The following is a 26,004-nucleotide window of genomic DNA, read 5'->3' on the forward strand; positions in this document are numbered from 1 at the left end:
TTAAACTCTGTTTAAACTCAGTTCCGGTTTTCGTTTTTTTTTTTTTTTTTCCGGGAGGCGCTCCATCTTTTCCCACCGTCTTTACAGCTGTGGCCTGAAAACGGGAAGAAGCGCATAACTACACTCCAACCTACTGGGATCAATAGACACCGTTTATATTTTGTAGTTTTTTATTATCTCGCTGTTTCTATACGGAAGGTGAGGTGTGTGTTTGTGATCGCCGTGTGATTATTTACAGCTGTTCAATCGGTGTGTGTTAGCTTCGCGGCTAGCAGCAGCTCCGTTAGCTTGAATTGCTTAGCAGGAAGGATTAGCAGCAACGCCCGTGAATGTCAGAAAAATAGAAATAAAAATAAAATTGCGCGGCTAACTTGTAGTTTAGTACACGAAGTACGCATATTTAGCTGTTTTATTTCTTTAAAAAGGGAATATTTGACTAAATGAATTGACATCGCTAGTGGTTGTGTGTACGTTAACGTTTAACAGGCTTTAAAATAAAACCCATAAATAAGAATATTCACATTATTTCCATGCATAAATTGTACACAAAATCATTACAGTCTTGTATAGTTATATGTTTAATATTTTGCTGTCTTGTGTATATGTATATATTTTGTTTCAGTATAGTACAGCTCTACTGTTAGGCAAATATTATACACTGTTTGTTTGTTTCATTAATGTAGGCTTTTTATTTCCTCCAGCTGACCTGAAAACCACTCAGAATGACTGACTCCAAGTACTTCACCACGAACAAGAAAGGTAATACATACATTCAGGGACCTCTGTTTAGTGAAATAATGGGGGGAAAGGAAAGTTTACACACCTAGAGCAGGTTTTCAGGGTGTTACAGCTGCAGCTCTGAAGGATGATGCCACCGTGCTTCACCATACACATCCGACATGATCCAGTCTTGGAATAAAATTCACTTACTCGATGATCTAACTTACTCCCGATGAACTGAAACTCCTGTGTTGTAAAGGCGGTGATGTTACCTATTGCTTTATCATGCTGTACAGGTGTTCCTCAGGTTAATTTAATTCTCTGAGCAGTTCTAATACACTGGTGAGATTTTATAACGTAATCAGTGCGCATTAATAATACGGAAAGTGATTATACTCGCTCTATGCTTTTTTACACCGATCAGGCATAACATTATGGCCATCATTAACTTCTTCAGCAATTTGATCAACAGTAGCTCGTCTGTTGGATCGGATCACACGGGTCAGCCTTCACTCCCCACATCCATCAGTGAGCCTTGGCCGCCCATGACCCTGTCATCGGTTCACCACTGTTCCTTCCTTGGACCACTTTTGATAGATACTGACCACTGCAGACCGGGAACACCCCACAAGAGCTGCAGTTTTGGAGATGCTCTGATCCAGTGGTCTAGCCATTACAATTTGGCCCTTTGTCAAACTCTCCCAAATCCTTACGCTTGTCCATTTTTCCTGCTTCCAACACATCAACTTTGAGGACAAAATGTTCACTTGCTGCCTAATATATCCCACCCACTAACAGGTGCCATGATGAAGTGAATAACACTGATTATCTCCTCATCTCTCAGTGCTCATAATGTTATGCCTGATCAGTGTACATTAAATTTAGTGTAACCAATTGAATCGTTTTTTGATGATTATTTTCAGGTAAATTGCACATAATATTTTCTCTTATATCTGGCCAACAAAATATGTTTTTGTATGGTTGTGGTGTTCTTTGGGTGATGAGATGTCTTGTTTTTGTCTTCAATATTTCCCAAAAAGTTCTACCTTGCTCTCATCGGACCATTATGGAGACATTTTGAATTCTGTTGCTTGAAATATAAACTTAAAGGGGAGAGTTAAAAGTTAAAGGTTTCATTTTGTGTATAGCCTTTTTAACAGGGGTGTGTAGACTTTTCTTTCCATAGTATCCTATAACTTACTTATGAAACACATACGCCTAAAAGGGAATACTCATGCTGCTGTTTCTTCCAGGAGAGATATTTGAACTAAAAGCTGAGCTGAACAATGAGAAAAAAGAGAAGAGGAAGGAAGCGGTGAAAAAGGTCATCGCTGCCATGACCGTGGGCAAGGACGTGAGGTAGGATTGCTTTATTATGTGTTGTTTCTTTTGCTTCAGGCTAAGGATCAAGCTCAAGGTTGAAGCCATTTCCTTTACGTGTTGACCTTTGATGCTCTCCAGCTGCTGTGTCCAGACGTTTAGTACTTTTAACTGCAGTCTGCATTTTCAGTAGAGAAACCCTCGAAACACTAAATGGACATTTATAAAAACAAGTGACAGCATCAGCTGTTTATTTAGGAGAGTTTTTTTCCCTTCTTTCTGTCGTTTTTTTTCCCTTAATGTTTTCTTTTCCCCTTCATTTTGTTTTTGTCGTTCTGTTTCTTTCTTTCTCTTTTTCAACCCCCCCTTTCTTTCTTTCTTCCTTTCTTCCTCCCTTTCTCTCTCCTTCCTTCCTTCCTTCCTTCCTTTCTCCCTTCCTCCCTTTCTTCCTTACTTTCATTTCTTTCTCCCTTTCTTCCTTCCTACCTTCCTTTCTTTCTTCTTTCCTTTCTCCTTTTCTTCATTCCTTTCTTTCTCCCTTCCTTACTTTCTTCATTTCATTTCTTTCCTTCCTTCCTTCTTCTCTCCCTTCCTTTTATCATTTCATTCTTTCTTTCTGTCCTTCCCACTGTCCCTTCCTTCCTTCCTTCCTTCAGTTTTTTAACAATTTATTAAAAAGTGTTTTTTTCCTTGTGTGTGTAGTTTCCGTTTGTCCTAATCTTTCCACACTGATAAAATCATATCACCACATTTGGTTAAAGTAAACAACTTGTTGCTCTAGGAATGGTTGAAATAACTGTGCTAGATTAATGACTGATGTAAAGAGCAAGAGTCTCCCAGCTTCATCAACCTACTGCGAAACTAATACAGTGATCCACAGTGCAGAATCTGATGTTGATGAGGGTGATGATGATGATGTAAATTTCTTCTCTTCCCTCTTCAGCTCTTTGTTTCCAGATGTGGTGAACTGCATGCAGACGGATAATCTGGAGCTGAAGAAGCTGGTGTATCTCTACCTGATGAACTACGCCAAGAGTCAGCCTGACATGGCCATCATGGCGGTCAACAGTTTTGTGAAGGTCAGAACATCTCCTGCTGTTAGAAAAGTGCTCTGAGATATGACTTGTAGTAAAGGAGACACACAGGAGATCTGGCACCTAACCCTATGATGATTTAACTTCACCCATGTGTTTCTCTCTCAGGACTGTGAAGACCCGAACCCTCTTATCCGTGCCCTGGCTGTGCGCACCATGGGCTGCATCCGCGTGGACAAGATCACCGAGTATCTGTGTGAGCCTCTGAGGAAGTGCCTAAAGGACGAGGACCCGTACGTGAGGAAGACGGCGGCCGTGTGCGTGGCCAAGCTGCATGACATCAACGCACAAATGGTGGAGGATCAGGGCTTTCTGGATTCCCTCAGGGATCTGATCGCTGACTCCAACCCAATGGTGTGTAACTGTGTGTGTGTGTGTCCAGTAAGATAAGTAAGAGTTTCAGGTGCAGCCCTCAGATGCGTTCCTCTTCTCTTTCCTTCCTTCCTTCCATTTCTTTTTCACCTATTTTTTTCTTTCTTTTCCTTTCTTACATTCATTCTTATGTTCAAATACACCTGTTTTCCTGCTGATGAAAAGGTGGGGATGTGTGACCCTGGTCACTCTTTTGCATCAGGTTTACAGAGAATTATTAATTTTGAAGAGCATTAAAGATTTCAAAAAGAAGACATGATTTTTAAGTAAAAGTCCTTTACGCTCTCTCCAGGTTGTGGCCAATGCCGTGGCAGCTCTGTCTGAGATCAGCGAGTCTCACCCCAACAGCAACCTGCTGGATCTGAACCCTCAGAACATCAATAAGCTGCTCACCGCCCTGAACGAGTGCACCGAGTGGGGACAGATCTTCATCCTGGACTGCTTGTCCAACTACAACCCCAAAGATGAGCGGGAAGCCCAGAGGTACGGAATGAGAACGCATTCAGGTCCAAGCAGCAAACAAATGTAACACAGACACACAGTCTAATTCTGGTTGAGAACAAGGAGGGTAATAATTTGTAGCCTGAGAAAAGAACATAAGGAACATTCCCAGTGATTTAGAGAGAGATTTATATCTGAACCCGTTCATCACAGCCTGATACTCAAATAAGCTGTCAACAGGGACTTCTTAGTTTTTTGTTTTTAAATAATTGCCTTTAGTCCATATTTTATGTCATTTTGATGTTTTTAATATAAGCGAAGACCATAGTTGGTTATGTAGCAGCCCCTTTGTGAGAACAGTGAAAAATATTTTCTATGGAGCTAAAAGCACACTTCAAGTTATTGACTGTCGGCTGTCTAGCAATTCCAAGTATTCACCAATGCATTTTTTCCCCATTGCCGTAGCATCTGCGAGCGAGTGACCCCGCGTCTCTCGCACGCCAACTCTGCTGTGGTGCTGTCGGCCGTCAAGGTCCTGATGAAGTTCCTGGAGCTGCTGCCGAAGGACTCGGACTATTACAACACCCTGCTGAAGAAGCTCTCTCCTCCTCTAGTGACTCTGCTCTCTGGCGAGCCCGAGGTCCAGTACGTGGCCCTCAGGAACATCAACCTCATTGTGCAGAAGAGGTCAGAGTTATAAAGTTTATTCACCAATACACACACACACATGTACCATAGGGCTTGAGGAACTTTATCCACTGAGTCCCAAATGATGTTGGGTGATTATGGTAAACTTCTAAAAATTAGACAAGTAATAATTTACAGTTTCTCTTCATGGAGAAATAGACAAAATGAGATCAGTCAATATTGCTGTTGCCACTAGATGGCAGTATTACTCTACAGAACACCTTTCAGAGATCACCAAAGGCTTATAGTCTAAAATTTAATTCAAAACCATTATACCTTATTGTCCTTAATTAAAGCCGTTACAATAAACTCTGAGCGTTGAAATCTGCATTATAGTTTAAAATGTTTTCATTTCAACAACTTCATGGCAAAATCTATATTATTATTCTTTTATCCTAACTGTATGTCCAGGCCATTGTTACTTAGGTCATTAGATGATCTAAGACTTTGCACATACTGGTTAGGGGTCATCTCGAACGCTTCATTTGAAATAAACTTCATATGATCTTCAGTCACAGAAAACATGGCGGACAATCAGATCCGGATGCGATGCGGTGTAATTATCTCCATATTATTATATTACTATTTAAACTGTGTCTCTTTGCCAGACCTGAGATCCTGAAGCAGGAGATCAAAGTGTTCTTTGTCAAGTACAACGATCCCATCTACGTCAAGCTGGAGAAACTGGACATCATGATCCGACTGGCCTCTCAGGCAAACATCGCACAGGTACGACTGCCACAAACACCCTCTTACTGTATTTTCACAATGTTGTCTGTGTGTGTTTATTTTTATCCTGTTTGATTTGTGTGTGACATTTTCTTGGTGTTTTCCCCACTCGCGCAAAGCGTTCTGTCCTTTGCAACACTCGCACCGAGCCCAAAGGGAGCTGGTGTAACAGCTTCATATCTGAGCCGCAGTCTGTTCAATAGCTGCCAGAAAATCCCCGCGTAAGCGCAGGCACACTTAGACAAGTCTACTGTCAGTGGAGTAAAAATCTGATTCACAGCACAGACACTGTCACAGAACAGTAAACATTTTTCTCCCTGTGGTAAAAACCTGTCTCTCGTCTGTCATCTACGCAACGCATGCAAGGCACAGATTTTATTTATTTTTTGGCTGTTTTGTGGATTAACACAATCTGTTGCAACGTGGAGTACAGCTGTCCCGTTTGATCAATCCAGAAAATATCCTGATCGACGACAAATCTAGGAGTAATACTTCATGAATTTGATATGGTTCTGATACAATAGTGTGAAACACTAATGCCAGCCTTTACAGTTCTATCCAAATATCACACACAATGCTAAATAATTTTACCTCAGTGAAATGTACAGAATATAAGAAAACACCAGATCTCTCCAAATATGATTTGAGTTCATTTCTGGACTCTGAGGTGGATCAACGTCCCTGTATATAAAGCACTATTGATTTTCTTTTTCAGTGGAAAATGGTATGAGGTATGTCAGTGTAGGTGCAATGAAAAGGTCATTTTTCTTGCTCCTAGGTACTGGCCGAGCTGAAGGAATATGCCACAGAGGTGGACGTGGATTTCGTGCGCAAGGCGGTTCGTGCCATCGGGCGCTGTGCTATAAAAGTGGAGGTGTGTTACATCAGTGGCATTCAGCAGGCATTATTGTCTTTACCGTTGCCCTGTTGTACTGGAAAGCGTCTCGATTTTGATTAAGGATGTGCCATTATAGGAAAATAATCTTTCTCTGTTTCTCTTTCTGCAAACAAACTAGCAATCAGCCGAGCGCTGCGTGAGCACCCTCCTGGACCTCATCCAGACAAAAGTGAACTACGTCGTGCAGGAGGCTATCGTGGTGATCCGAGACATTTTCCGCAAATACCCCAACAAGTCAGTCTCTCTCATTCTACTACATGAAACACTCTGATTTACCGTGTCCTTTGATATTATACGATAAAAAAAAAAATGTAATCCCGTGACCTGTGTAGGTACGAAAGCATCATCGCCACTCTGTGTGAGAATCTGGACTCTCTGGACGAACCGGACGCACGTGCAGCAATGATTTGGATCGTGGGCGAATACGCAGAGAGGATCGACAACGCCGACGAACTTCTGGAAAGCTTCCTCGAGGGCTTCCACGATGAAAGCACTCAGGTTTGTTGCTCAGAATGAGCAGTTGTCGCACACATTGGTGTGAGCCAGATAGTCTGTTTATTACCTTATTACTCATTACTGTGGTTTTGTGTTTTATTCCTTCGACTTTCATATCTATCCATGTGCAAAATTGACAAGTACTGGTTAAAAATATCAATCAAACGAATAATGCAAAGAGCTTGAGTGAAATATACAAAGACCAGATTATACCACGTGTTTGAAACTGATTAAGAACCATCTGAGATGGCCTGGGTTTATATGTGCAAGGTTTCAGGTGTGTATAAAGTGTACTGATGTCATTCTGTATTGTCTTGCAGGTTCAGCTCACTTTGCTGACAGCCATCGTGAAGCTGTTCCTGAAGAAGCCTTCAGAGACACAGGAGCTGGTGCAGCAAGTTCTCAGTCTGGCCACTCAAGTGAGACTCCATTAATTACTTTGTCATTGCATAATGGACACTTTATGGCACATCTTTAAGCAGTTTTATGTCCACTATTTGATTACAATGTTGACACAGGACAGTCATCTAATATCCGCTTAATTTATAATCTAGTTCTTGCTAACAGACCACTCCAGACTATTAAACCTGCTCCTATTCTCTAATATTTTTCCACAGGACTCTGATAACCCTGACCTGAGGGATCGTGGCTACATCTACTGGCGTCTGCTGTCCACTGACCCGGTGACTGCCAAAGAGGTGGTGCTGTCTGAGAAGCCGCTGATCTCGGAGGAGACGGACCTGATCGAGCCCACGCTGCTGGACGAGCTCATTTGTCACATCGGCTCACTGGCCTCTGTCTACCACAAGCCGCCTAACGCTTTCGTGGAAGGCAGTCACGGCATCCACCGCAAGCACCTGCCCATCCAGCATGGCAGGTAAATGGATGGGAGATGATGGATTCAGTGTGATTTTTTTTTAAAGGCTTTTTGGAAGAGTTACTAGATGTAGAATGAAATATCCTGCCCCCAAGGTCATGCTGGACTACATGGAATTGGTGTGTTTAAAAAACACAATTTCAGTCAAGCACATGACCTATTTTTCATTTTTTCCTATTTCTCTGAATGAAATTTTTGTTTCTCTACTTCTGCTCATTATGTTTCAAAACCAAAGAAAGTTACTGAACATTCATTCATAGTCAGTTTACACACAAATAAGCCGCTTAGACGATTTATTATTCTGTCTCTTGAACGCTATCATGAGTCACTCAGAAGTAAACAAGTTGCCTGAATCCGTTTCTGTCAGTCTGACTATTGTAATTCCAGGCATCCTGTCCTCACACTGTGTCCTATTTTCTCTTCTGCAATAGCATCGACACTGGTGAGAGCCCAGTCAGCGGTGGTCCGGCTTCCACCATCGACCAGCCCCAGGTTATTCCATCTCAAGGTGACCTTCTGGGTGACCTTCTCAACCTCGACCTGGGTCCTCCAGTCAACGTGCCGCAGGTCTCGTCCATGCAGATGGGAGCCGTAGATCTTCTCGGAGGCGGTCTTGACAGTCTGGTGAACACCTTTTATCTTCATCATTATTTAATGATTTATAGTTTCATATTTTACACATTCAATTGTGTATGCTGACTTCAGCAATTTTAAATATTTCTTTTCCCCACCTGAATTTTTTTCCCCGTTTTGAAGAGCGCTTTGTGTTGAACTTGACCCAACCTCACCCGCATTGCAATATGTTAGAGATTTTACTGTATTATTATCACGGTCACGTGTCTCCCCCAGAGGCTTCTGCTTAATGGAATTGGAGCAAAACATTGCCCACAGCAAGGAGACTGATATTTTGTTTCTCAGGAGTTTTTTTAAACAAATATATTTGCATCACTTTAAGAAAATACATTAAGTTACTTAGGTGTTTGGGTCTGTTTGCTTGTTTTATTCAAGCAATGCCAAGGAATCCACAGCGCTATTAAATTTTTGTCTGCTGATTGGTCAGGAAGTAGTTTCGGCATGGAGAGTGGTTTAGTCTCCGCTGTCAGCGTTTTGTATCAGTGAGAGGTAAAGCTGTGCCTTCTAAGATTCCTGGAACGGGGAAGCATTTCAGACAAAGCACTTTTTCGAGATCCTCAGTAGCATGCCAAGCTGTGCTTTATTTCTTCTTATACCAGATACCAGAAAGTCGCTTCATTCCATGATGTTCCATGATATTAATCATAAACCAAAAATAAGAAAAAAACAATTCAAATCTGCTTGATGTAAGTGGAATAAAACGTGTTAAGATGTGTCTGTTTATGATGGGCCGCATCACACCACCGTGCTATAGATTATTTTCCTCTAAAAACACAGGGGCATTGGTCGATATGGACTATTGGCAGCAAAATGCATTCTGTACTTATTGATCGACTGGGAAGGGGGAAAAAAGAGCAGTGGTTTGGGTTGAATGAATCTCTGGCTCACACACGCACACAATTTCTTTCATCCAATGCAGTGAAGTAAAAGTATTAGACCTGAGCTGTAACGTTGTAACAATGGACTTGCAAGCTACCTTAGGCCTCAAACGGCTATTCGGCAGCTTGCTCCACATAAAGCCGTGATTGCTTTCCTCCGGATCGGTATTCAGGAGGAGCACCCGCGGAAATATATTGGCTCAGACCCAGCTCAAAATGAGACGTGCCACTTCTGACCTGAGCTGGAAGCATTGAGCTCCATGACAGTAGACGCAGCATGACAATCAAGGACAATCATCATCGCTGGTGCTGGAAGTCTGGAATTCACCCCGAACGACGTTCGACCTTTTCGTAACCGGAAGAATCCGAGAGATATCCGAAACTCATTAAAAGGCTTAAGTGTCAAATCCTCTACTAAGACAGTTTTTTAAGCCACCGTTTCTCCCCTACTGCCTTAAAAGTCTCTCCTCTCATTAGGAGTTCATAAGGAAAGAATAAAGGTCTTTGACTTATCAGCAGCTCAGAGCAAACCATTAGAGCGAGTGATGGAATCGTGCCAGTTTTAATGAAAGACATGGTCTGAAAGGCACAATAATGATCAGGCTCCTGCTTAGAAGGTGGAAATGAAAAGAAAAGGTGTGGGGATGTTTTTTTTCCCCCAGATTATTGGTAAAGTTGATTTTCATATGTATTCATTCAGCTTTGGGTGGTTGGACCTGTCAGAGGGATTTAGAGATAAATGTAAATTGTAGGTTAATAGCTAGTACAGCAAGGCAAATATAGCGTTTTTTTTGTCTGTTTATTTTCAGTTTCATCTCATGTTGTGTGACTACCACACACACACACACACACTCACAAACACACAGTTTTGTTGGACAACTGGCCCATGAGGGACAGAAGGAAAGTCAACTCAAAACTTTCTCCATTTAATGTGACCGAAGGAAAAGCCGCACCGCTAGTCCAGGCAAAGAGTGTGTGTGATGGTGAGAAGGGGGTGGGGCTTCCACACAGTGTCAGTTTACACCGATCAGCCATAACATTATGACCAGTGAGAGGTGCAGTGAATAAGCCCGATTGTCTCCTCATCATGGCACCTGTTAGTGGGTGGGATATATTAGGCAGCAAGTAAACATTTAGTCCTCAAATTTGAAGCAGGAAAAATGGACAAGCGTAAGGATTTGAGCGAGTTTGATGAAGGGCCAAATTGTGATGATCCAAACAGATCTGCCATTTCATCTGTCAGCTTGTGACAGCAAAGAATTAGTGTCTATAATGACCTTAGAAACTACAATGACCTAATAGTTCCTCATGGGCCATTGATTGCTGATGTAGAAAGGATATTAATCAGTTACAGTTACATTATTTACTGTTTAGTGTCACATAAATGCATGGGTTCCCTTCTGATTCTGGTTCCTCTCAAGGTTTCTTCCTCATATCATCGCAGGGAGTTTTTCCTTGCCACCGTCGCCACAGGCTTGTTCATTAGGGATAAAATAGTTTAATAATTTAATAATTTATTCTTATTTCTAGTTATTTAGTTGGGTTTTTCCCCCATTTTTTCCCCCTCCCCTTTCTCCGTTTCTCTTCTTTTGTAAAGCTGCTTTGAGACAATGTTCATTGTAAAAGGCGCTATACAAAATAAATTGAATTGAATAGATGAATGGATCAGAGCATCTCCAAAACTGCAGCTCTTGTGGGGTGTTCCCGGTCTGCAGTGGTCAGTATCTATCAAAAGTGGTCCAAGGAAGGAACAGTGGTGAACTGGTGACAGGGTCATGGGCGGTCAAGGCTCATTGATGCACGTGGGGAGTGAAGGCTGGCCCGTGTGATCCGATCTAACAGACGAGCTACTGTTGCTCAAATTGCTGAAGAAGTTGATGCTGGTTCTGATAGAAAGGTGTTAGAATACACAGTGCATGACGGGTCAGGGCTGTTGTGGTAGCAAAAGGGGGACCAACACAATATTAGGCAGGTGGTAATAATGTTATGCCTGGTCGGTGCATGTCGAAACAAATCATTCCAGATTTTTTGCTTTGTTTTTATACAAACACAGCGTGAAGAAAATACATGCATACATACATAAAACCAACTTTTAGTTGGTTAATATAGTCAATCGTACAATTGTTCATAAAACTACTAGCAGATCCATAACAGATTCCATTGTCTATTGTGTTATTGGCTGATTTTAATTATAAAACATTGTCCAAGCTTTATAAAGTCACGTCGGGGCGTGTGGACAAACAGATTCCTGCATAAACCAGGAGACATTCATGTGTGAGAGAAGGTTTTATTTAAATGCTATAGTCACAACTTTTTTCCAAAACTTTCTGTCAGGATGGTTAAAACTTCCTTTGACCTTTTAAAAAAAAAAGAAACCCTCACACTGCAGGAATGTCTATCAGCAACCACCCATTAAAGCAATGCATCACCCAGAAACATCACGACTAACCAGGAGTGAAAGCTGCTGGAAGCCACTTAGCGCCATTTTAATTACATGCTCATTGGCTGCACTCGCTGTGATTAATTGCTAGAAATGATGGAAACATCGAGTGTATTATTCCAAACCTATTTCCTCTCACTAGCCTCCCTTAATGTGTATAATCAGAGATGTACAGGGAAGGACGACGGGGCGACCAATTGTGCTTCCTAGTGTAGAGGTGTGTGTGTGTGTGTGTGTGTGTGTGTGTGTGTGTGTATATATATATATATATTACACACACACAGAGAGACATTTTATAGCATCAGCATTGTGGCACTGGAATTGTTGATTCACCTTTGGCAAAGAAATAAAGGAATAAAATAAAGATTCCTGTGAAACACCTATTGACACCTGTTGAAAAAGGTGATGGGTATACGAGACACTCGGCCACAACAAAACTCTCCCTAGATTTATTTTGCTCACCTCTCAGGATTTATTAATGATTGCACTTTCCATCCCACTGCCCTCTCTTCTTTTATTTCACGAAGCCCGAAATGTGAACTCGATTTACTGCGTCTCTGTGAAAACCTCCCGGACCACCCTGTCTAACCATACTGAAGGTTGGCAGCCGTAATATGGAGTTATATGACGCTAGCAGAGAAACCATCGACTCTCCCCAGCTGACTCTTCTGCTGAGGTTAGGGCTTTACAGTGGCTGATATTACTCATTGGTGAAGGTTCGGCTGAGAAATGGCCCTGTTCCAGAGCATGAGCCAAAATCCTCGTAAGAACCGACACAATCGTTTTTTCCTCATTATGATGAGCATTTTCTCTGCCTGCAGGTCATGGCAAGTAATGAAAAAATTGGAAAGCTAGGAAATAAACCGGACTGTAATTATTTCTGCTTTCTGATCTGTTGACTGTTTAGAGCTCTCATTATTATTGTTGTTATAATTATTATTATTAACAAGTCTGTTTATATTTTTTTGTAGCTTGGGGGAGATCTCGGTGGAGGTGTTGGAGGCAGTCCTGCAGTAAGTAGACTGTATTAACATTATATTAAAACAGAAATTGACTCATTGGTTGTTGAGTGAAATCAACTCTTCTATGATCAGCTTTTGAAAAGTGCTTCCTAATAAAGCAGTACATTTACGGCACTTAGCAGACGCCCTTATCCAGAGCCACTTACATTTTTATCTTATTTTATACAACTGAGCGATTAAGAGCCTTGCTCAAGGGTCCAGTAGTGGCAGCGTGGTGGACCTTCTGATTAGTAACCCAACACCTTATCCACAAAGCTACCACATCCTATATCTTTTTCTACACTACAATGTTACACTGACTGTGGCATGTTTTGCTAGATCTAGTTTATTGTGTTAATTAAAATATACAATAACCGTGTTGTGTTTTCCCTCCTCTTCAGGTCGGCCAGAACTTCATTCCATCCTCAGTGCCAAACACGTTCGCACCGTCTCCCACTCCAGCGCCCATCAGCAGCGGCCTAAATGACCTGTTTGAACTCTCCACAAGCATGGCCATCAATACCGGGGGTTTTGTTGCACCTAAAGCTGTAAGTGGTTAATTTTTTCCCATAGTCTTACAATGCAAAAGTCATCTAAATTTCTGGAGGTGCATAAATCTGGTACGAATAAGGAATAAAACAAACAGTGTACTTTTCTAGGAAAATAATCAACAATGGGGTGAAGCTTGACATGTAGTGGATTCACTCATCCCAAAGTTGAGATTAGAACGTCATTGTTTTATTTTACTAAGAACGTTTCATACTTTCAGGTCAGTTTTTCAGACAGATTATGTCCACCGTACAGGTTTTTATGAATGAGTTATTGCTATAGAAACAGCATGTTCAATCAAGTGCGTTCGTATAAATCTGAACAGAGAACAGTTTGTGTAAACTCACTCATTTACATCATGTAGGTCACGTGCGGTGTGGGTCTGTGGGATTACGCTCAATTTAGTCTAATTCTGCCTCTGTGGCATCCCATTCTTAGAAACGCCGGATATATCTAAGGAGTACGGCTCACTTGGGAATGCCACAAACAGCTTCATTAATAATATCTCCCCGAGCTAAACCTAATGCAGAGACTGAACTGGGCTAATAAAGAAAACTGACACACAGGTCTGACACCCAGGGCCATGCTAGCGTGAATTTCTCCAGCGTTAACATTTTCAGAACTTTCCCCACCACAAGCACATTGTTCTCTTGTACCAGCATCTTTATTTATTTATTTTTTGGCTCTTTGTGTCTTATCAGCATGAGCTTGAAGCAGCAGCAGTGAATGCACTGAGCAAAATATTCCCCCAGCTCAGTTTTTATAGATAAGACAGTATGTGGTTTGTGAGTATGTTGAGATAGAAACGCAAAAGGAATAGTTCATCGGCTGTAGGCTCGATTCCGGTGCGCCTCGGTACCGAATTCCAATTTAAAATAGAATTTTTTTACTGTCTTTATACACAAAGAACAAAGAGTAGTAAATCTGATGTGTAAAACTACAATAAAAAGCGTGTTTAAGTTACGGAGGACAATGTGACGTAACACAGCTCTTCTCTTTTCAGGTGTGGTTGCCAGCCGTCAAGGCGAAAGGGTTAGAAATTTCCGGAACCTTCTCCCGCCGTCAGGGTCACATGTACATGGACATGACTTTCACCAACAAAGCCCTGCAGCACATGACCGACTTTGCCATCCAGTTTAATAAGAACAGGTATCTGCTCATACATTTTAAATATATATATATATATATATATATATATATATATATATATATATATATATATATATATATATATATATATATATATATATAAAATATATATATATATATATATATATAATAATTTTTTTTTTTTTCTTCATATAATGTGTATGTCCATGTTTCTATGATCTAATCATCGGCTCCTGTGTAGTTTCGGAGTGATTCCTACCACGCCTTTACCCATTCACACACCTCTGATGCCAAACCAAAACATCGACATCTCCCTGCCTCTCAATACCATCGGACCCGTTATGAAGATGGACCCCCTCAACAATCTCCAGGTAGGAACACGGGACCGTCGGCGTTATCTTTTTTAAAACGTTCATCATTATTCAGTTAGCACCTTGCAGCACTCAACTCCAAATTATCCAACTCGTTTTTCTTACAATTACACCAGATTATGCAATTATCTCCCCTCCACCCACCTGTCACTGAGATTCATTAGTTCTGTCAGGATTCCTCATCGTTATAATGAACGCCGTTTTAAAAGCGTGACGATAAGCGAGCTCTCGCTGGCAGCGACACCAACTCTCGCAAACCAATCCATCAGCCGAGAGCGCCACGTTAACTGTTCTCGATCCGAGCCAAACTAGAGGAAGTGCGTTTCGCTCGGAAATCCACCCCCACCCCACCCCCCTCTGGGTTTGGACAGTCTCCCACTCTTAGCCCCTCGCTGGCAGCCGACAGCTTGAGGAATAGCTGATGTGGTGAAATCCAGCTGTGAGGGCTGTGCACAGCGTGCTCCGGTTCTACCCTCCACACCATAATGATCTGTGAAATATCCTCCAGCAGCTCCCTGGTGAGCCGACGAGTGTGTGTTCGCCTCATGTTTTCAACAGTTTGCCGTCACCTTTCTGGGTCTTCCTGTATTCTCAATCTCCTCATGTGTCTCTTGTTTTTTTTTCTTATATTGGATGATTTTTTTTTTGGATGGCAGAAATGACACTTGCACCTGTTCAGTCGGCAGCCAGCAAAGCTCCAGCAGAGATTGTTTATGAGACGCTTGTTTGGAAGCGCGGGGTCCGTGTGAAAAACCCCCCGCTGTCTGCGGAAGTAGCCTGCCAAGACCTTGGAGTTGCAGGCTCCCAGTGTCCTTTATAACAGGACAAAAAACCCCTGGCAGCTTCATTATTGTTTAGCCTTTACCACCACAGCACTGTTGAATTCTCGTATCAGAAGGTGTTGATTAATGTTCCAGAACAACAGTCACGATATATTCGTTCGATATATTTTTCCGACACGGCTGAAGGAGAATTTTCCAGCTTTGACCTTTTTAATAGTGCATAGTCAAGGTCTTTTTGTTTGACAGCAGAAAAAGCAGAAATCCACATAGAAGCTTTTCATTATAGGAAGCATTTATTCTCCTCTTTCTTTTTTTGTGTGGAGAAATGCAGTGCCCTTATGTCATGAAAAGCGTTCGAATTTCAGCTTCCACATTCTTTTTTTATGGCAAGGAAACTGAAAAGGAAAAAGAATGCCTCCCTTGGGCATCATAATATAGGCTTGTCAGCATATTCTTGTCTTGCACAGTCATTCCTTTTAAAGGACTGCTTTAACCGATGGCTTTTATCTAACCGAAATGAGTATTGTTTCTTAAAACAAAGCTTCTTAGCATGCATCAGTAAGAAAGCAGCATTTAACCAGACAGATAAATAGCCTAGTAAAAGTCACACTGCTCTTCAGCATTGATTTTTTTTTTTTTTCTTTCTTCAAGCATTCTACTTGTAGCTGTAAACACATTCCCAGTAAAAGCAAGCTTTCTTTCCACAGAGGAGTTCAAAACCTCTGCAGAAGAATTAAGGTATTTATCAGCAGTTTTGGTGGGAAATTAGGTGAAGCTGGTGATTTTTTTTTTTTTTTTTTTTTGTTGAAATCCTGCTTGTCAGCCACACCACTAAATAGACACGCTGTCTCGGTTCGAGGGGCTGAGTGCTAAGAAACATGATCGATTTGACAGCCAGCAGGATTGACATGACAGGCAATCAGAGAGCCATTATTACTCATATTGGTTACAAATCAGTTTCTCCCATTTGCACACAAAGTTTTTCTTCTGAATAGATATTTTATTGACGGCTCCTAGGCTGTGAGGAGAAATATTAGTGCCGTAAAAATATCCCTCACCTCACCTGTACTACTGTGACAAACGACCAAGCAAAGTATTTTCAGTAGCAATGTTGCCGCTGTTGTTAATCATCTTCCATTTTAAATACAGTTCACCTGCGGCAGCTCTGCTTTATCTATAGTGTTATCCAATCAGCCAATCATGTGGCAGCAGTGCATTGAATCAAATCATGCAGATACAGGTCTCTTAGCATTAACAATGTCATCTCAGCGATTTCTGTATTGGGACTTTGTGTCTGACTCACAGGTTTTGAGCTCAAATAACCACTCTTTATGACTGTGGTGAACAGAATAGTATCTCAGAATGCACAACACAGGCAGTTATTGTTAATAGCCATGGATGCAGTGAAGACAGAAGAGCAGATTTGGAACAAATGTAAATAAGTGTAGCGAGTTCAGCCAAGTAAAGTTCTACTCAGAGTTGACCGCTAGGTCAGCGGAAATCCGAAGGCTCTTTCACTGGCACTCATTTGTTCATGTGTTGTTGCGGTCTTGACCTGCAAGTAGCTATCCTCAAGCATATTCACAAATCTATGTAAATGTAATCACGTATAATTCTCCTATTCGGAATAGGGTCGTTACGGTGTCACGCTTTCCCAATGAGTCACCATGTATGATCGAACGCTTACAGTCACCGTCGCATTTCTACATTAACACTTCATCACCTGCGACACTTCTCGAGCTCGGAGGAAAAAAAAGCCAGAGATTCATTCATCTTTAGTTTTTTGTTTAAAATGACAAATCCGTGCATTGTGATGTAGTGACTACTGTGTAGTGGAAAGAGTCTGACCTCTCCGAATCTCTCCTGTCCGACAGGTGGCTGTGAAAAACAGCATCGACGTCTTCTACTTCAGCGTGCTCATTCCGCTCAACGTCTTCTTCGTCGAGGACGGCAAAATGGGTAAAAGTTTGTTACTTTGCTCGCAATATGCCCCGCATTCAGTACTCAAGCCAAGCAGAAACAACACAGCCTAGTAGTCCCCAAGGACCGGGTTTCTATTGTACCTCTCTGTGTTGCATCGTCTGAAAAGAAGTGAGTGCAATGGGTTTCTGGTTAATTTTTTATTTTTGGTCTCCACAGAGCGCCAGGTATTCTTAGCCACATGGAAAGACATTCCCAATGAGAATGAGCTGCAGTACCAAATCAAGGAGTGCCACTTAAATGCAGGTAAGGGTTTTGTTTTTTGTTTTTTAGGATTGGAAGTTTTTTGACTCGAAAGTAAGCCGTCCACAAGGATAATCTACACTGTTTTTCAAAAGTAGGTCAGGAATGTAGGTAGAGAACTATTTACACCTACACACTGTCAGAAATAAAGGTATCAAACTGTACCTGGGGTGGTATGAACAAGGGTACATCATTTGTTACCTTGAGTACACATCTATCCTCAGAGGTGCCATCGTTTTTTGTTTTTTTTTTAATAAAACTTTAAAGGGGCAATAGTCATGTGTTTAGTATAGTGAAATAGTAATGATTTTATTGGTTTATGGTGTAACCCTCAGAGCTTGACCAAAATATCAACCTAATCTAAGTGGCTTAGAAACCTTCTTCGGAAGACTGGATCCTCGTGTGAGTCATTTCATACACACTCGGTGGACCATTATAGATCCTGGGGGTGGGGATTTGTGATTCCTGGGCGGGAATTGGGTGTTTGGGAAGCAGTGCTTAGGCTTAAGGAGGGGAAAAAACGTCATTCAAATGTCAACGTCCCATTTTGTAAAGGTAAAAAATAACACACAGCACATACAAAAAGATGTACACTTGATGCTACCATCGAGCAACAGGTACAGTCTTCCTGTTATTGCTGAAGAAAAAAAACAATCAGCTTTGACTAATGCTGACCTTGAATGCATCAATTCCACCTTTTGTCGTCATCGGAATGTGATTGTGGAGCTCCAAACAACGACAAGAAATCTCAGTGGTTACTGCAGCCTGGTGTTTTTTCCTCATCGCCACTCTGTGCTCGACTGCTGATTGCGTCTCGCTTGTTTAATGACGTCGTGAAACAGATGTGGCCCTGGGGGTGTTTTGGTTTCCTTATGGTTTCGTACAAATAACTAATAATCAATCATCACACAGGTGTAGAACGTGCATTTAAATAGCTGTTCAGATACGAATCCCCCCCTTTTACACAAGTCACTTTTCCTTTTCACACCTTCCGATCTCCATTTGCGACTCACTTGAAACCAGCACTCTTTCGGCAATCAGCACTTCTTGCCTTCTCATTATCAAGTCATTATCTTTTATAAGGCAGGACCTCTATTTGGTACGATTCGCTCACTCTTTCAGCCGCGTTGGTCTTTATAAAGATGTATGCTGCGACTCAATTTAGAAAAGAATAAACCATTTTAGTATAATCATCGTTATTATTATCCTCGTTTGACTGCAGCTCAGCTCCATAATCAGGATTGTAGCTCTGCCTCGCTCGCCCTGTCCTCTCAATAAGAACAGAGTTATTGAAACATTCACATTCAGGCGGTGGTTAATTTGAGTGCCAGTCTCGGGTTGACGGCACCACTGATAGGGGGGTTGTACAGCTATGTGACTAAGCTGCCTGCCTATCTAACTGCACTCTGTCTATCTTCTTCTCTCATTATTCAAATTGTTGTCGTGTAAAAGGGATAAAACCCTCTGCGACACACTGTTGTTATATGAAAATATTCAACAAACTCCTCTTTTTGTAGTGAGCTTTTCATTTCAGATTCTCTCTTGTTTCACCCATCTGTCCATCACTCGTTTTCTCATCAATCAGTTTCAGTCACACAATAATTCCTGATGTGTGTTTTTTTTGGTAAATTCACTGCTTTTTAAAGCTCAGTTGCCCTTGGTGTCATCATCCTATTCTTACATCTCTCTCTCTCTCCTGCTGTCTCTCTCTCTCTCTCTCTCCCTCTCTCTCTCTCTCTCCCTCTCTTTTTCCTCCCATGCATTCTGATGCCCTGCCAGGCCTCCGTCTGATCTCAGTCTGTCAACCATCATCTCGCTGTTACAGCTGCTGCCTCAGTCCCTCTGCACTAATCTGTCAGGGGTCAGGCCTTTAGTGTGATGGTGTGTGGTGGAATTGATACAAGATTTCTCACATGACCGCATCACTACACTTTATGAATTTTGTCCACACATGTTGATTCACCTCAACATTCTGCAACAGTATGTTGTATACAATCTGTAAAAATGACCTACAGTCATAAGTTACATAAAAGTGACTGTTTATATGTGAAACTTTTCTCGCCTGTCTGTTTTCATGATATGTTTATGAAGAAATCTCACAGCTAGCAAGGTTTTAGACATTTCTAGGCAGATTGACCGTTTACACCACCATGTTTGTTAATCTAGCTCTGTACCTACTTAATGTTGTATATAAATATCTTTGTGTAGGCAAGTATAAATCGAAATCAATCCCCCAGGGTTGGTTACAGAATAAATGTAAGCAGCATCATGAAGACTAAAGTTCTAGCTATTTATAAAAAAATATATATCCGCAGAAGTATCGCAGTGCTGTGGAGCAGTATTAAATTCAGTATATAAACATGGAAAGCACATGACCCAACTGTTATGCTGCTTAGAGAAGGATGTCAGAAAGGCATTAGTCAGGGAAGTAACTGAACTTGGTGCTACCACCACCATGCTTCACTGTAAAGATGAGGTTCTCAGGCTGATGAGCAGCGTTTGTTTTCTAATGCTAGAAAATCAAGTGCTCGGTGCCGAGGCCAGAAAGTCTCTCATGGTAATTGGAAAATCGGTTGATGTCAGTGACTTCTATCACATCGAAATGTCAGACATGTGAAAAGGTTGTTTATCTATTGCTCTAGAGTTTTCAGTCAATCAATGCTCCCTCAGTGAATAGCTAATAAACCTGTGCTGCCATTGTTTCATCTTCAGTTTCAGACCCAGATAACTGATCTGTAAGAAAAACTGCAGGCTTTCCTTTTCAGTGCAATGTAACGTTGGTTTATTGCTGTGCTTATATGATTTCACAGCCTTTCACAACACTGAGCAAGAAAACACAGGTCGAGACAGAAAGGTCTGCGCTTTACAGATGAGTCACATTAAAGTGTGAATAGAACAAATGTCACTGGGTTTGCTAAATGTCAGTAAGACCAAAACAAAACCTGTAGGATTCGGTGTAGTTTACAGATTAGAGTGTAGATTAGTTTTATTCTAATATTATTGTAGCATTAAAGTTAGTGAGGACCAATTAGAGCCTCATAGGTCTTGTGTACTGTTCCTGTACTCCCCTCCCTTCTTCTTCTTCTTCTCCTTCTTGTTTTTTTGTTGACAAATTTTAAACATCCCTGACATGAGTTCATGTGACCAAGCAAAGTGTGACCATTGTGTGTGTGTGTGTGTGTGTGTGTGTGGCCCCCGACAGACACCGTGTCAGGCAAGCTGCAGAATAACAACATCTACACCATCGCCAAGCGGAACGTTGAGGGCCAGGACATGCTCTATCAGTCTCTGAAACTCACTAACGGCATCTGGATCCTCGCCGAGCTGCGCATCCAACCTGGCAACCCCAACTACACGGTAAATCCCTCCTGTAACCTGATGTGAACACAGGACTTGATAGTGATAAATAACACTTCCTGAACTAGATAAAGCTAAGTGCCCCAGAGAGCACTCAGCAAGGCTTATTTAGATGCAAAGTGAGGATAGGAAGAGTTAGTGATCCTAATCCTATGCTGTGTGAGCACAGGAAGGTCAAAGGGTCTAAATATCTTTACTAACACTATCTCTTCGAGTGCTTTGACCTACTTGGTGCTCCCTGACAGGACAATGTAGGTTTAAAGACACTTTCACCTCCTCCGAGCGTTATATTTTCCAAGGCTCTGGAACGTAAAAATTCTTTTCAGCGAATGCCAGAGAGCATCATTAATTCTTCGTTCTCTGCCTCTTTCTTACACAAGCTAAGCTTCTGACATGCTAGAGTGCTGTTTAATATTTATAAATTCTAATACATGACATCAGCAGTCCAGGTACATGCGGCATTGCATTGAAATAACTTTCTATATACTCTTGTGTACCTCTTGTCAAAAGAAGTGAAAGTGACCTTCGCTTTGCAGCAATACACATACAAGCCACTGCAGCAGCTCCACTGAAGGACACTTGTCAAGGATGGAATGTAGACTGAAGTGAACATAATGTTCTCTGGTGCTTCCAGTACAGAACCACACCTTGGCAAAATTTCATTCCGTTAAACATGTCTTAGAGGTTGGTGGCTGGTCTGACAGGTTAACAAGATCATCTCATCTACCTTTATACTCGCAATGTACATACATGTGTCCCGCTTAGAGTGTCAGATCAGTGCAAACACTAGCACACAGTCATAATCTGCTGATTAGAACATTGATCCTTCAGGATTTTTCAGCAGTCATCTATTCAGTCACTACCATGAGGCCTGATTACCTGTGATCCCCGAGCCTGCCTGCAGACTGATCCGACCTCGGTGTAATTGGTTTTAATAGGAATTTAGCTTTGCTTTTCTTGACAGCGTTGGCGTAGCTAGACTTTGGATTAATAATAGAGCAAGTCCAGCTGGCTTTACAGCCAGGAGCAAGTGACGAAAAGATTTAGACTGGCTGGCAGAACCCTCTGCTCACACATTCGCACATCACACCAGTTGGAAGTAGGAGTGAAAGAGAATGAAGAAGTCCATGCCGGATTCAAGCGGACGCTGGACAGAGAGTGAACAAGCCATTTGACTGAATCATCTCCACTACAGGAAGTGTTTTGATGCCATAAGCAATCGTTGTAAAATATAGCACAGGGTCACTTTGATACTCCAGAAATAACGGTTTACATCTGAGCTGTATATTTTATATGTAAAATATAACTTGTGGCTGCTCAGTAAGATTAGATCATATCTATACTGTAATCATTTAACAACTTATGGGCCTCATAGCATGGGACAGAGGCAACTGAATGGTTTGGATTGAGATCACATCCATAAACATTGCCACCAAGCGCCATGATTTCCTAGTACTGCACTAAAGTTCAATTTGGTGTTTCAGCTCCTAGTCCACATTATTCAGAAAATCCACCACAGTGCTCATCATGTAAAACCCTTCTGTCCATCAAACATATTCTATTCGAATGTAATACATTTATCCTTGGAAGGAACATGTTTTTTTCTGTTGACACTTAATGAATTTTAAACATCTTATATAGTTTTAATATTGAATAACAAAAACTGACTCTTGCCATGAATATAGCCATAGAAGCTGGTATGGCGTTAAAAAAAGAAAGTCAGTCCACATTATTCCATACAAGGAGATTTTTTCTATGGGATTGTCTTCCAGCATTCTAATCAAATAGTCCCACTGTTCCATCAGGCCACACAGATTTGGCCCAATGCACTCTGGAGTAGTAATCATGGAACGCTGGATTGTCAGTGTTGTTTTCTGCTTACACAATACAAAAGGTAGCATCAGAGTCTGGACAACAAACCGACCATTCGCTTTTAGTGTTGGATTAAATTCATTAACTCCATCCTGGTGCACAACCTATTGACATTCTGATGGTGGATGTGACTCTTTTTTTTTTTTAAATCTGGGAAGCTTATTAGACCGGTGAGTATTGTCAGACGTTTGAGTTGAATACAACAATGGATCCCATTCAGTGAGCAACTTATTCACAAGGATGTCATTCACAATGTATGTAATCGTGAGGTCAATATGAGGAAATTTTCATTTGATTTACAACTAAAAAAAAAAATGCCATTGTACTAGTGAGAAATTCTAGTCTTGCTGCATTTTATCCAATCATGTCAATTTTTTTAGCTAAAGGCAGCTCATCAAACCACAGACTGTCTGCTCATGGCTCATTTCATTTACCCTCTCTTTATCCTTATCACAAAATGGCTTTAAAGACACAATAAAAGAAGAACGTGTTTGTTCTTTCGCCCGTCGAATTTAAAATGGCCGTCTCGTTTCTTCAGAGACCGTGCCACTAGACAAAACAATAACCAGTCCCAAACAAAACATCACTTCAGACGGTCTTATTTATAGCCGCGAACTTTCATTCAGTCATCAATCTAGATGAATTTGACTTGAATCCCACCCTGATCTACAGTTTTGTGTGTAGGTGGTGCTTCTCTACACCAGGCGTATTTCGTAAGCCGGGAATACACATTAGAGTTAATTGATGGCATCAAGCAAGAGACGTGTAGCTATGTAGGCGAGCGCTTTTGTTCAGGACCCCCTGAAGTGAATGACAGGTTGTTCATTGGTTAGACACAAGATAAGAACAGACTCTTCAGCTTGAGCTCTCACACACAATATAACTGAGCTGCCATTGAAGCAGTAATACAAGTGGAGTGAGCAGGGTTTATCAACATACAGCAGCTTTTCATTACTAGCACATTACATCCATGCTAATTAGTTAATCCCTTCATTCACAAAGAGAGAAAATGACCTGCGATTAGAATGAGTAGAGCTCGCCATGACCTTTTCGTTTTTCTAAAACGCCGTGCACTTTGAATTTCATAATAATAATAACGTTATAAATTTTCTGTCTTTCTTTTCCCCCTCACAGCTCTCTCTGAAGTGCAGAGCTCCAGAAGTGTCTCAGTACGTGTACCAGATGTATGACGCCGTGCTGAAGAACTGAAGATCCAAACCTCTCCCCAAACAGTCTTTCCTCTCCTATCATTCCTGTGGTACAAGAACAAACTTACACCTCTTCTTCCCATTCCTGTTTTCTAGGATCTGTATCGTTCCCCTGCTATATTATAGTGCCATGGTAGCAACCACATAGCCAAAATGTCTGTGTTGTGGAAAGTTGTAGGTGGTGCATCGTGCCTCTCGGCCGCATTTATTATGATATGCCTACTGTTATAAAAATGTCCGTAAATGGAGTGTGACTGTGTTTTTCCTTGCACACACTTGTGTATTTGCCATGCTTGATTATTACATTCAGCAAAAAAAAAAAATGATTCAGTGAGTCAGGCTGTTTTTCAGTGCAATCTCAGTTTCACATTATCGTTTAAAATCAATGCCACATAAGCCAGGGTGGCTTAGATATCTTCACCAGAAGGCAGATGAGATGAAGGTTCTGATACAGGTCTGCTTGTAGTCAGTGGTTCAGAACCACGTTTCAGTAGCTCAGTGGGGTATTTAATAAAAAAATAATAATAAATCACATACCTTGAGCATTGTATGGATGTCTTGTGCGAACTTGTTCCCCTCACCCATAGCTACCTAAGCTAATGTTATGTATATTATTATTCAGTCTCAGTTACACTCCATATTACGACCACTGCCACAAAGCAAGTAGCAGTCCTGGTTGCAGGTATCATTTCTGTTTCAAGCACTTTCGTATTCCTGAACTGCAGGCATTCAGATTTAACCAGTTTCCCTGTTGTATCGTTTCCGCTTCTGTGCAGTGATCGTGTACTGTGATTTCTATAAAAAGTATCGCACTTATGCATTAATCGATATCGTTCATCCACTAACACTCTACATGCTAGAGCCTGAACGCCACGTCATTTCAAAGTGCTTTCATGAAAAGAGCAGCGCTGTCGTTTGTGGTGTCGTCGTAATTAAGGGTAAATACGTCTATGTCCCGTGGAAGCATTGCTCTAATGAAACTCCTACACTGCAGATTCTGTTGGTTTAATATAAATGTGAAAGCTGGAGCTCAGTTATGAAGACCAGCTTAGCGTCACGTGACGTGTGCAGTAGCGCTTTTTCGGTTCTAGTTTTAAGTAGTTATTATAATAAGCATGAGTAATCATAGGAAAATTAGCCAAAGTGCTGTCTGTTGTGGGAGGAATTTCTTTTGGAATAAATGTCTAGATGTTTAAAACAGAAGGCAGTCTTCCTGTCCACCGTATTTAGAGGCCACCACAGCTAACGCTTCCCCGGTCATTCCATCCTCTTCACTCATTCCTCATATTGTTCACTTGTTACCAATGTTTTTGCTTTATGTATTTTCATTTTTGAATAAATCAAGAAAAAAAAACGTCCCTGACCGTAGCCCCTGCGTGTTTCTTCTATCCTTCTATTGGATTTCGAGATAATGCCTTTGATCCTGATGACGCACGTGCCAGCCTCTAATCTCTCCACTTTATTACAGCTTCAAGCTGAATACCGAACAAGAGCTTGACAGCCCAAACAACTGATTGAGCTTTCCAGCAATATGACAATACAAGATGATGTTTCGTTACTAAACAAGCCATCGTTCCACCATCTTAGTGCTTTGTAAGAAAGTGATCAACTACATGGGTATGACTTAACACAAATAGAGATAATGACACCACCAGGAAAATGGATTATGGCCCTATAGCGCATCAAGTCTTTTTAGGTTTAAGTTGTCTTTATTTCTCACATATACATTATTGCACAGTGAAATTCTTTCTTCACATATCCTATCCTTGGAGGGTTGGGGTCAGAGTGCAGGTTCAGCCATGATACAGCACCCCTGGCCTTGCTCAAGGGCCCAACAGTGGCAGCTTGGCAGTGCTGGGGCTTGTACCCCGATCTTCCTATCAATTGCCCAGAGCCTTAACCACTTGAGCTACCACCTCCCCCAGCCTCTTGTGGCTTTCTTTCTCT

At 41.4% G+C, this 26,004-nt stretch overlaps 1 protein-coding gene across 2 annotated transcripts; it reads left to right on the forward strand.

The window, feature by feature from the left end:
• Nucleotides 1–38: 38 nt before the first annotated feature.
• Nucleotides 39–25,415, forward strand: ap2b1 (adaptor related protein complex 2 subunit beta 1). Of its 2 annotated transcripts, none has more exons than XM_058382609.1 (22): nt 39–198; nt 702–759; nt 1,974–2,079; nt 2,984–3,119; nt 3,243–3,488; nt 3,799–3,989; nt 4,413–4,634; nt 5,243–5,363; nt 6,142–6,237; nt 6,380–6,495; nt 6,594–6,759; nt 7,077–7,175; nt 7,374–7,633; nt 8,065–8,257; nt 12,556–12,597; nt 12,987–13,133; nt 14,138–14,283; nt 14,486–14,615; nt 17,272–17,356; nt 17,537–17,623; nt 20,823–20,977; nt 23,984–25,415. In XM_058382609.1, exons 2-22 carry the CDS (start codon nt 723–725, stop codon nt 24,056–24,058), a joined length of 2,856 nt encoding a protein of 951 aa, XP_058238592.1. In that variant the 5' UTR covers nt 39–198; nt 702–722; the 3' UTR covers nt 24,059–25,415. The 2 variants fall into 2 exon arrangements, with proteins under 2 accessions (XP_058238592.1, XP_058238593.1); XM_058382610.1 differs by having other exon boundaries at nt 41–203.
• Nucleotides 25,416–26,004: the final 589 nt, after the last annotated feature.

This window comes from Hemibagrus wyckioides, linkage group LG28, assembly GCF_019097595.1.
Source record: "Hemibagrus wyckioides isolate EC202008001 linkage group LG28, SWU_Hwy_1.0, whole genome shotgun sequence".
In the NCBI taxonomy this organism is placed as follows: domain Eukaryota; kingdom Metazoa; phylum Chordata; class Actinopteri; order Siluriformes; family Bagridae; genus Hemibagrus; species Hemibagrus wyckioides.